Source organism: Varanus komodoensis, unplaced genomic scaffold (genome assembly GCF_004798865.1).
Source record: "Varanus komodoensis strain SLA01 unplaced genomic scaffold, ASM479886v1 scaffold19, whole genome shotgun sequence".
NCBI lineage: Eukaryota > Metazoa > Chordata > Lepidosauria > Squamata > Varanidae > Varanus > Varanus komodoensis.
Genome location: NW_025335550.1, coordinates 5,201,374 through 5,213,777, shown reverse-complemented (window position 1 = coordinate 5,213,777; position 12,404 = coordinate 5,201,374). Strand labels below are relative to the sequence as shown.

Genomic DNA, 12,404 nt, shown 5'->3' with positions numbered 1-12,404 from the left:
TTGCCTGTGACCATTTATCTCCCAATAACTGACCATTGCCAAACCTGGTTCTGGCACCTGAGAGTTAGAAATACTTGCACAGTTACTCTATTCTTTAGCTATGTGCAAAATTTTAGCAAATGTATAATTGGAAGTGTTTGTGGGTGCTTTCATTATATCACCGTGTCTCATTCATGGAATTTCACATGGGTTCAAGACACCCTTATTTCCCACTCGTGCCCATGGCCTCTTCCACTTTGTTTTTCTTCCGGCAAAAATTTTTGGAGAAGGATGAAAGAGCTGCACAATGGCTTCTGATTGGTGGTGCTAAGAGTCCTTTAACGTACACATGGTATGTTAAACTTGGCATAGATATTAACATTGCATGCATGAGAGTCCCTTTCCAGACAGTTTCATGACCTGACGTATGCCTCATTTACGACCACAATGGGTTTTGGTAAATAAATGGAAGGATGCATATTTTGTAAACAAAACCAACTCCAACCTTACCTACCCAATACCGTTTTTTATGCTGTGTAAAGTTCTTAAATAACAATAGCTTGGGAAATGGACAATAGCTATGAAAGGAACGTGATGAAATGTACCTATGCTGTATGTAAACAAACCACAGGTCCTCCCCTTGGATTTTTGTGGCTTACTATTCATGGGATTCGGGGGATGGTGAAGGACAGGAAGGCCTGGAGGAATGTTGTCCATGGGGTCTCGACGGGTTGGAAGTGACTTTGCAACTAGCTACAACAACTTCAACAACAAATCATGGGATATATTAATCTTGGGTAGACTATGCTTTGGTTGTTAAAAAAGTCAGTAAGGTGGTTATTAGAGTGTTGGATTAGGGCTTGGGACTCTAGTTCCCATTTGGCTATGAAATGCACCAGGTCACTTTGGGCCATGAACTGACTCTCAGCTGAGCCTAAAATGGGGACTAAAATGTGTAAGCCCTGCCCTGCCACTTGCAGTAAATATTTCTGTGACCACCTGAGTCCCATACAGTATGCAAGGAAGGAGCACTGCAGGGAGAAAAAACCCTGCAAGCAAGTTGAAATGGAGCACAGATGCCTGTGCCTTGCTTTCTTCCTCCTCCTTCAAATCTCTTTTCCTTTTGTGTCATGCCTTTCAGAGTATAAGCCCAAGGGCAAGGACCGGTTTTTTGGTAATCCATGTAAGCTGCTCTGCAGTGCTTATTTGGCTCAAAAATAGGGTGAAAACCACACCAGTCAATAAATAACCTAGGCAGGTCTGAAACATTGAAGAGCCCCAGTCTGTGTTCTTACAGCCCTGATCTGTACAGCCCCTGTTGCTCTGATGTGCAAATCAGCTTTCTGCAGATTCCAGCGCTGCAGAATCGAAAGCATTCGAAGGGAGCCCGTTTATATGTTCTGTGCTTTACTTAGACATTTTATTCGTAGAGTTCTGAGTGCTTCTGGCACAACTGCTTTGCTTTAATATTGTTGAACAGACTGGCCCCGATTAAGACGACTTCATCCCTGCCTCTCTTTCCTCCACTGTGCTTGCTCTCATCTGCTGTCAAAATCATACAAATGACAGCTTGGAGAGGTTAGAATGGCCATAGCGCTAGGAGGTCACAAGGAGGTAACAATATACAATTTTCCATGGTTCAGGGGTAGCTTTATCCTACCGTTCTTCATTACAGTACTGCAGTGAGATCAATTTTATTAAGTTGCAAGTCTCGGGAAGCCGACACCATTAACTATGTGCTGGACCCTTTTTTATGTTTGTGTGTTACAGTTGTGTGTGCTTTTTTTACTCCTCTTGTTGTTGAGAGAGAGAGAGAAGGAAAAGGACGTTCTGCATGGGATTCTAAGAGCCATTTTATGCAGGGTGGTCAGAGTTTCCTTAAAAGAAAGCGACAAAGGTACTACATGTACGTGCTGTCATGTGCAAAGAATGTGCGTGCCTATTTCTTACACAGGTATACTTTACATTTATACTCTTTTTGTAGTTGTTCTATTAAAAAATCCCAGACCACCATTGAATTTGAAATTTACACATTTCTGACACTTGTGTACTTTGCATTGTTGTCATCTTCCTCCATCATCATCATCATCATCATCATCATCATCATCGAGTATAGTTCCCTTGAATTTGACGTTTTCCAGGCAGCCCATAAATATAATTAAAATACAATAATAGCATGAACAAACAATAATTGTGGGCAGTCTCAAAAGTAAAGACTCCCCACAGAAATAAATCTCTAGTAATACAAATTGCTGTGGACTTCCAACGGTAAGAAAAATCACAATGAGGACATGCATACTGTTGATTCCAGTGGACTGTAGCCATTGCTGCTTACAATCTGTAGGTTTTTGTAGTATTTTTTAAAACTCTGCTCTTGTACTGTTCTTTGGCTTTTCCTGTTCTTCCTTCTCCCTTTTCTGGAAGGTGGTTCTGCAGTCATGGGAGCAAGACGAGAGGTTCTGATGTTCTTAGGATTGCTAGGGTCGCAGCACCTCCAGTCCTTGTTTGCACCCGGACTCAGAGCTTTACGAGCATCCAGGTTCAGGCGGGGGGGGGGCATGGGGCAGTCCTCACCATGCCACTCCTCCCGCTTGGCACTTCAGCTGGATGGCCAATCTGGAAAGAGGGAGGCCTGCATGCCATTGTGGTACCATGTATCCTGGCATCTGCAGCTTCCTTCCTGAACTACAGCTCTCCGAGGTTGAATCTTGGACCTTGGAGAGGCAGTCAGCCCAGTCCTTTCTGTGCCGCGTGCAGATAAGGTGAGGGGGATTCAACTCTGAGGTCAGGACTCTGTTTCTGACCTTTGATCCGGGAATCCAAAGCACCCGGTGGCTCCCTAGATGCCATCAAGGGCTGGTGGAACCAGATGCAAAATGGCAGCTCTGGCCGAGAGTTCTTCAGGGGCATCAATGGCAGCTCGAGCTCCCCTCTCTGTCACCATGCAGAAACATTTGCAGAGGTCTCCGTTTGGTGGTTGTGCAAATTTCAAACAGGCTTTAAAATGGAATATATCAATGGGCAATCTCAGAGGGATGCTTAAATAAGAATTGCAAAATGCCCTGAGCACTAAAGCTGCTTTAGAAATGAATGATAAAAATGGGTCCCTTGGATAAGTTTTGCCAGAACTTTTACATGCCGGGCTTTGACAACATTTGGCTTCAGAGGTGGTTGTCTGAACATTTTCCATTAGCGGTGAATGCTGATTTGGATGGCAGTTCTTTAAATTAAATTTATATACTTGGACTCTTTTTATAGGTTTCAGCCTTATAAAACCAGTGAGTTGGCATCCTGATTTATTAACTATCAGCTCTACAGGACATGCAGTCTTTTAAAGAGATTGAATTGGCGTTAATGTTCATGATTTGCGTCTGGAATGCAAGAATGCTCTAAAGGTGCACACAGTAAATAAGACAAACTGGAAAGTGATAATTGGAATGCAGTCATTGGAGGAAAGCATGGCTTTAAGTATGGCTTATGATTATAACATCAACTGGTAGTACAGAGCCAGCAAGGACTCCTGCCTTCTTTCCCTTCTTAATTTTACTGAAATAAAATGAGCATGCTATAAAAGAGCATAAGATGCCGAAAAGGAAACATCAGATTTAGATAACTACTATTCTGAAAAATAGTTTTTCTTTCCAGAAATTGTGACCTGCCCCAAGCTGGATGGCTAAAGTTATGAATAAGATGTTGTGGAGCTATGCGGTGACCATTTCAGAATCTCAAAATGTGTTGATTTGAGAGAGAGAGATCTTGTGATACACTAAACATGCATGCATAGATTTTAAAATTTTCCTTTGTTATCCAAAGGAAACTGCACATTGTGATTATTTCCCCAGGGGAAAAAAGATTACATGGTGGTTTTTTCCATTGGCAAATTTATGCTAGTTGGCTCAGCCCAGCAAATTTGTCAAATTTTGGGGTTTAGTGGCTCTCGTTAAATAGCTGCAGTGTTGGTTTCCTCCAGGAGTTTTGGTGTAGAGATCCCATTATCCCCTAACTTAGCTTATGCTGGCTGGGACTGCCCAGTTGTAGCCCAAAATATCTAGAGGATGATGAATTTTCCTACTAATGCACCTAACGATGGCTTAGAAGTGAGATGCTGGAGCTGGTAAATTCTCCATTCCCTCTTCCTTCCACATGGCTGGGTCAAGAGGTTTAGAGCATTTGCTTTGGTATTTGCTTCAGCATTTTTTGTGATGGTTGACTGGCAGTTGTGGTTGACATAAACTGTGTCAGTTTTACACAAGCTAACTTGGCAGGAAGTAGCTTCAGCAGCGACAGTTTGGACTAAATGCACACAATACTAAGTACAATCCTGGGTCTGGACAATTCAGCAAGCGGTATTCAGTAAAAACAAGAGATGGGAAGTAAGGACTTACTGTGACTTGTTAAGGCTCATACATGGCTAATAAGCTATATCAAAGTGTGATGTGCAGAGGTTTGGCTTAGCATTGACTTCAGGATTTTGGTGGCACTTGAGTGCCCTGAACTTGGAAGAGGCTGGGACTGCAATCCAATAATTCTCCCATGTTTCCTCAATCTTTTTGTGCATTTGTGCAAAGTGACCATTTTGGCGATATTGTAAATATGGACTTTAGATGGTGCCTATAGGGAGTATTCTTCAGGTACACAGATTTTGTTAAAATACGAGCAGCTCAACCTTTTGAACAACTTGCTTTAAAGTCGCAATTTTTTTTCCAGAAAAAGAACTGAGATACCAAGCAAACTTTGTGTGCTTTCTTTGAGACAAAGCTGACCTTTGTTTGCCCCAGTCTGGTGTCTGTGTGGTGTAATGATTATGGGAAAGTCAGCACTAGGGTGTATTTTGCCCACAGAGGAAACAAATGGCTTCATTCTGGGAGTGAGAACACGCTAGCAAATGCAGAAGGTGCTTATGAAAACAGTCTTTGGCCAGGCATACACTGGGAGACCTTCAGTGCTTAAAAGCTAAGTTATGCCTTAATACCTACTGGCTTGGGTGCCCTCATTCTGTACAGGTGAGTTCGTAGTCCCTGGCAGTGCTCACCACGGTTTTTCTGTGGTTTCACCCAGTTCTTTCAGCATCCGGTAATGATACTGACAGTGGTTATAGACTATCCTTGAGCTATGAGTTCTGCTTCTCTGAACCAGCCTGTAGCTACTTCGTTACATGGCATCCCTTTGTCCTACTAATTAAGATTGTTCTGGGTGTTTAAAAATGCCCTTTAATGTGCTTTGACTTCTGATACCATCTTGTCTTTTTCCCCGAGATTTATTTATTTGCATGCAAATCGTTTTCTGATCTGGAAAGAAAATATTCAGTCTTGAAACACAGCACTAGCCCTAACTAGTAGGTGAAATTTACATGCTGTGAAGTTTTCAGAGTTTTATGCCTTATCTGAGATCATGTGGAAGTCAATTGCTGTTGCTTTGAGGAAAGGATGAAATAAGGAACAAGTTTCCATGCTGGAGATAAGCAGAAAGAAATCTTCACTGTATACCAGGACCAAAGCATGCTGCTCTCCTGATCTTTACGGACTACAGCTCCCATAATGCTTGACCATTGCTTTCACTATGCTGCCACTGGTGAAAGGTGCTTAGAACCTCATGACGAAGAGCACATGGATTCCCCACCCCTTCTATATACCTTCCGCTGCCTTGAGAAGACCTGGTTCTTTAAAGAGGCCTTTGGGGGAAACTGAAGAGATAATCTGTTCTGTCTGCTGAATCTATTATAATATTTTATCATTCTGTTTGATATTGCCTTGATTAATTGCATCTCTGTGCGGTTAGCAACTTTGAGTTCCCCTAGTGGAAGAAAATCAGGATGTGATTTTTATTTTTTTTTAAGGCAATAAACAAACAGCGGAGGTGTAGATCTCAAAGCCAAACAGCCCCCTTCTAATCCGGGTTGCAAGAATGGTCAGAAACAACCTGGAAATAGCAGCCACGTTTCCAGCATGTGCCTGTCGTTTCCTTTTTAAACTTCGCGTGATGCAGATTTATAGCAGAGTTTCTTGTTTCCAGGAGGCTTGGGAAGAGAACTGGAAAATGATACGAGGGAGAGCCGGGCTCTGGAAGAGAGGAACAGCGTTACAAGTCAGGAAGAACGAAATGAGGAAGATGAAGACATGGAGGATGACTCAATTTACACCTGCGATAACTGTCAGCAGGACTTCGACTCTCTGGCAGACCTGACGGATCACAGGGCACACAGCTGTCCTGGAGGTGATGTTAAACCTAGCTTTACAATTCTGACAGGTGGTTAGCTGGGTAATTGGACATAGCAACAGCTTGAGGCCTCGAGTGAGATTAAAGAATTAATAATGTAATTTTACAGTTAATGTAATTTTATTGTGGTGCCTTGGGTAGGTTTTGTTCACTTCTCTTTAATAAAATTAAAATAAAAAGCAACCCCGCTTTTCCAGTTGCAATTTTGACAGTAATTATATTGGATGGTTTTTAAAAAATCACCGTAGTGTTGTTTTATCTTTTTACAAGCAATAAAACTTCCAGATACTTTCCCTGTGAAATTCTCCCCATCCGCCTGGCTCCCTTTCTGCAATTCCATGAAATGAAATTATTTTAAGCACTGCAAATCTGGGGGTAGATCCAAAGTGTTTGGAGCACCTCAAGTCAATGCAATTATTTTTCAGTGAGTAGATGTCGGGAGACAATGGTCAGGTTTAGGAAAAAAGAAAAGAAAACCGGGCGTTTAGAATTCAGATGCCTGCAAGGCCGGGTTGTGGAGGACCAGGCTGGCTTCTCAGAATCAAATTCATAGATGTTGCCAGGGGGCTGCACGCTCTGGGAAAAATTGCTGTGACACCCGAAAGCAGATATGAGGGGATATTGCTGGGCTGTGCTTCCCTCAGCGTTGGCCATGCTGGGTAGGAGCTGAAGCCCCAAAGGTTCTGGAGAACTTCATGTTCCTCACCTCTGCCTCATGGGTAAGAACTGAATTGTGGCATACACTTTCATGGGCTGCTGTCCTCTTCGTGAAATGTTACGCCAAGCTATGACCCTAAATATGCACACGCTCTATTTCCGGGGACTGGGAGAAATGAAATGTAGATTGTACCGTGTGCTAATTGCTTTAGTAACACTGGTTATGCCACAAAACAGTTGTTTGGTGAAAACACAGCTGAGAGCATCATCCTGTAACGTTTACACAGAAAAGAAGCCCTTCAGTTCCCAGCTTTTTCCTTCTAGGCTTTTGTGCGGGGTAGAGTGTGTCCTGATTGAGACAATCTAAGCTGTCTTCCCACAGAGTTATTATCATTTTTAATCTTCCAGTTTATTTTAAATGTGTGACTGTGCTTCTAACCCTGCTGCTGTGGCTTGGTCTTATTTTCTTTGGTTTTACAAAGATTGAACATTTTATCTTCTGTTTTTTCATGTTAAATTTTAGAGTTTTAATTTTTGCAAATCTCCCAAAGGACTTTGGCTGCTGAAATGTAATCAATCAGTACAAGTAATGGAAGCAGAAGTTTCTAGCTATCATATGGTCATGTTAGAAGTGTTGCAGGGAGAGTAAGGGAGAAGGCACACCATTTGCAGCCAGGCAGGAGTTTGCTGTTCTCTTTCTCCCTTTCTGCAAATTTCATCTCAGTCGTATGTCTTGAGTTCCTAACTTAACTGTAGGTACAGGATGGGAGATGCTGTTAAAATGAGAACCATGTAAAGGTATCAAGCCACTTCTAATTCTGAAGTAAGCGTATGTGTTAAAAAGACCTGCAAAAGAAGCTCTCCAGCTGAAGAGCACTTTTGAACTGTGAAAGTGTTATTTTGATTTAGACCAACAGAATCAGCCTGGCAGAATGCGGAGTATCTTCCTTGTGCATGCGTGCCCGTGCATGCATCATTCAGACACACGCCTCTCCGTATGATAAATGCGTTGGACAATGGGCAGCTTCTTTCCTTCGCTGTCGTCCTTGCTCCCGCTGGCGGCTTTGCTCCTCCTGGTTCCCCCATGCTTGATTAGGTTAGGGCTGGTCCCCAGTGCTGGGAAGCATCTTGTCTTGCGGAAATGTACGCCGAGGTGCGTAGCAGCTGCAGGAACGCCTTCAGCGCATGAAGCATCATATATGTCCGTATTTTAATAGGCTCTCTCACTTTTAACATTTTGGTGGCATGAACTGTACTTTAGAAAAAGCAGATGCATTCTTATCTCTTCCAAATAGATGGACCTGCACTTTGTGACCATTTTAAGAGTTTAAGGATACACTAGTCTGTATGCTTGGACACACAAAAGTCCTGAAGCTCTCAGCAATTCTTAGCCAGCATGGCTTACTGGAGTCATTGGATTTTTTCTCAGCCTAAGAGCAGTATCTAGAGTTAGTCCTATGTAAGCATATTGAAGCAAAGGAGACTTGAATTAGTTATGAATACTCAAAGTCCCATTCATGTAAATGGGTCTTCTCTATGTAGAACCAATATATCTGAAGATTTTGTGAGATACCAAAACCCACATATTTTTATCCTTCTAATAGATTCTGAATTGCAGATAATGCTCTCTGCGAAGAGGTTGCCTTGATCTTTATGATAATTGCTGGCAAAATCAGGTCTCTAGATTTTTTAAAATAGACTTTCCCTTAGAATAATGTCATCTTTATTTATTTTAAATACCAGCCACGTTGGATGCATCTTTTGGCCACATGTGGGCCCACAGATTCCCTGGCCTGAGCTTCCCAGTGCACCTTAGTCGGCAATACTTGACCCTTTGGATCACTCCCGGAGGGCATCTGCTGAAGCTCTTCTGGGTGGCCTGTCTTGCTGAGGTCAGGGGGGACATATCAGAGAAGGAAAAACAGATGGGGAGGGAAGATGAGAAAAAAAAGGGAGTGGATTTGCAGCCGGACTTGTAGAGAGCTTCTGCTTCCCATTTTCTCTTTAATAGCTGGTAACTCAACAGCTACAAACTCAATGGATTCAACGGCAAAGTTTTGGCTGAGAATGGATATGCATACATTAAAATCAAACAGTGTTCTCATTACAAGATAATGTGTGACATAGGTGCCGATTATGATTGTAAATTACACCAAAGATCTCTGTCAGCTGGGCAAAATATACGTTTAATAAATATGAAGGTAAGTAGGTGGTCCCAACCTGTAGGGTTTCATTTCTTCCTTTTAAGAAAGAGTGAAATTGCCTGAATTTGGTAGGCACGATATATGTGTGTGCATGCAGAGTTTCTGTTGTGTCTTAAACATCTGGAGATTGTTTGCCGATGTGTTTGGGGTTTGCTTGGGGTTTCTAGCCAGGTGAATCTGTCCCAAGTGTTCACAGCAAGAAGAAAAAAGAACTTTGAAGAAGGTATTAGATTATCTAAATGCCTGAACAATATCTTGCATTAATTTCAGATCTCTGAATTTGTGACAGTTTCATCTTATTTCTAAGCTCTGATAGCCAAGTATTTACTTACCGCATTAAATTCCTGTTCCTTTGTTTGAACCCGTTAAGCATCTTAACATGGGTCCAAATCAATAAGGTATTTATTTGGGTTGATAATGCTGCAATTGCAGCTAATATAATATAACTAATGACTTCCTTCGGGATACTCAAGTTTAGAAGACCCTGCAATTTGGGAGCAGTGCAATATCGTAGGTGATGACTCCAAAGGATAGAATATGCCATCTATTTCAGTGCAGTCCCTTAGAAATTCATTATAGCATATGGAAGTTAAAATCCATTTTGAAAACAATTGCTTTGCCATGGCATGAGGTTAACAGCCATTTCAGCCTAATCATTTGATCCTTGTGACTTTCTTTCAGGGCAAAGCCTGTGTTGAAAATGTTGATGGCTCTATTCATTTTAAATAAGTTTTGTTCCAATTACAAGACCCTTAGCCGATCAGATATTTTAGGCACCTCCGTCTAACGCTGGGTCTTGGAAGCAGGGTGCTTTTAGCCAACATGGCGTCAGTGGATGCCTGCTTGTGGAACAGCTTCCCTGCCCCCTCCTCTGCCCGGTGCTTCCTAAATCTGTTGCAGAGGGACCTTCAACATCCTGGAGCAGATTTAGGTGAACGGTGAGGGGGCGTTTACAGCAGGGAGGGGAACTCTAGCTGGCCAACTGTTCTCATTCAGCTTGAAGGAGTGGCACCACTGGACTCTACCCAGAGTGGCAAAATGCAGTCCACGTACATATCAAGTATCCTACAGATTCACCTACGTTCATAAAAGTTAGCAACAATTTTGGAAGCAGATGTATTTTTGTTGGCTGGTTGTGGCACATGGGTGTCTTAAATCTGAGATGGGCGAATCAACTATTTAGCCATGTGATTGCCCTCTCCCTCCGTTCTCTGGGGTTTGGTATAATAATTGTGTTGTTGTTGTTGTTGTTGTTGTTGTTATTATTATTACTACATTTCTATGCCACCCCTTGCCGAAGCCTCGGGGCGGCTTACAACACAATAAAATACATTGAAATACAATAGAACATAATAAATTACCACTAAATACAAAAATACAAATGCTTGTACAGTGTCTCTAGTTGACACTGTAGTGATAGCACAGAAGGCATTGGTGAGAGAATGCAGACTTTAATCCTTAGATGCCACAATTGCCATAATTACCTGCATACGATGGGAATCCCATTCAGCTTCTGCAGAAAGTGAGAAAAAACATATTTTACAGGAACAAATCACCATTTATTGTAAGCCGTCCCGAGATGTTTGTAGGGTTAGAAAGGCTTTTAATTAATAAATAAATGATAAAAAAGCCAGGAAGGGAACGAGTAGATTTGGAGAACTTCCTTGGGAAGAACCTCTCTTACTGATAAGAGAACTGATGAGCAGCTTTTGTTAGAAGCCAACTAACACATGAAAATGAAATAAACGAATTCAATGCACTTCTGGAGGACTGCACCCAGTTTTGGGCAATGCATGTCAGGAAGGACATTGATAAACTGCAGCACCTCCAGAAGGATGGTGAGGGATCTGGAAATGGAGTGAAATTGTATGAGGAGTGGTTGAAAATACGGAGTAGATTTTGGGTGGAACTTAACATTGCAGCCATTATTTAAGATCTTTGTCAGTAAACCAGCCTTAAACAGCACTGCTCATTGCTTAACGGTAATTGTACCTTAGGCTAAGCAGAATGGTGCGGCAACAAATGGAAGAGGGGAAAATGAGGTGGAAGCAACTGGAGGTCGTGGGCTCCCCCACACGAGAGACAGTCAAAAAGAAACTGGGCAGCCCTCTGAGTGGGAGGGTGTGAATTGGTGTCCTGCAGTTGGTGTTGGACTTAATGGCCTTCATGGCCCCTCCCAACTCTAGTATTCTCTGATTCTTTGAAACTAGGGGGATCACCTGGGAAACTTGCCAAAACAACAGAGGAACAGCCATGCTGGATGAGACCACGGTTTCATGCAGTCTAGCGTTCTGTTCAGACAGTGGTCAGCCAGTTGCCCATGGGAGCCCGTGGACAGAATATGCGTGCAGAGCACTTCTGAATTTTCCCCCACTGGTGTGCGCATGCATGCGGCTTCTGATATCACATGTGGCCTGTAGCCATCAGGACGAAGAGCCACTGATAGCCTTCTGCTTCATGAATTTACTGTTTCCATTCTATTTGAATTCGTGGCAATCAGTGCATCTCATGGATGTGTCTTCCATGGAGTATGTGAAGAATCCCTTCCTTTTATCTCCCCTGAATTGGCTTCATGGGATGGGCTTGCGTTCGAGTCTCAGAAACGGAGGAAAAATGTCCACCTGCCTGCTTTTGCTACACTCTGCATAATTCCACACCTCCGTCACGTCTCCCCTTCCTTATCCAAACTGTATTGAGCAGCCTTGCTTTTTTAGCACCTCGCCTTTCCTCTTCAGTGATGTAGAAAGGAAGTGTGTTAATGTTGATTTAAAGCTTTCCTTTCTTAAAAAAAGTGACAGAGGAAAGAAAAATAAGAGTTTAAACAGTACTTCAAATAGACTGTAAAACCCAAGTTTGCTAAATTGCATATTTGACAACTGCAGTATATTCCTTTGGCCAGCTGTTCTTGCAAATGTTATGTCAGTAATTCTATATGTACTGTTTGATGCTGGATTATATTTTGTCATTTTCAACAAGCCTTTGAGTTTGGCAAAATGTGTGCATGACAAAAATGGGAACCAATTCTGTTCATTCATTCGCTCTGCTTCTCCTTTCCTAGTGAGGAGAGGCTGGGAGCCAGTGTATGGCTATCTCATATCTTAAATCCCAGGAAAAAAGAGTGTCTTTTGGACTGCAGATAAGATTTCTCTTGTCTCTTCCATCCACACCTATTTTCCCACCCGCTGGGGCAGGGTGGCTACTCATAAATTTCTGCCTCTCCAGTTTCTGAGCTTGATGATGGAGTATATGTAACACATTAGCACATCAATGAACTGGACGTTATGAGGTTACTACTGGGGTCCCTGAGCATTTCATGAGGTCCTCTTCTGTTGTTGAGATCTTTGCAGG

At 42.4% G+C, this 12,404-nt stretch overlaps 1 protein-coding gene across 6 annotated transcripts in view; it reads left to right on the top strand.

Moving 5' to 3' along the window:
* The window catches only part of ZNF423 (zinc finger protein 423), a 314,359-nt gene that overhangs the window by 78,564 nt on the left and 223,391 nt on the right, over nt 1-12,404 (top strand). For 5 of the 6 annotated variants that reach the window (XM_044428042.1, XM_044428039.1, XM_044428037.1 and 2 more), the window contains exon 3: nt 5,992-6,192. In XM_044428042.1, coding sequence (XP_044283977.1) covers nt 6,096-6,192 — 97 coding nt within the window. In that variant the 5' untranslated portion in view covers nt 5,992-6,095. The remainder of the gene's footprint in view (nt 1-5,991; nt 6,193-12,404) is intronic. The other variant, XM_044428038.1, reaches the window with a different exon arrangement.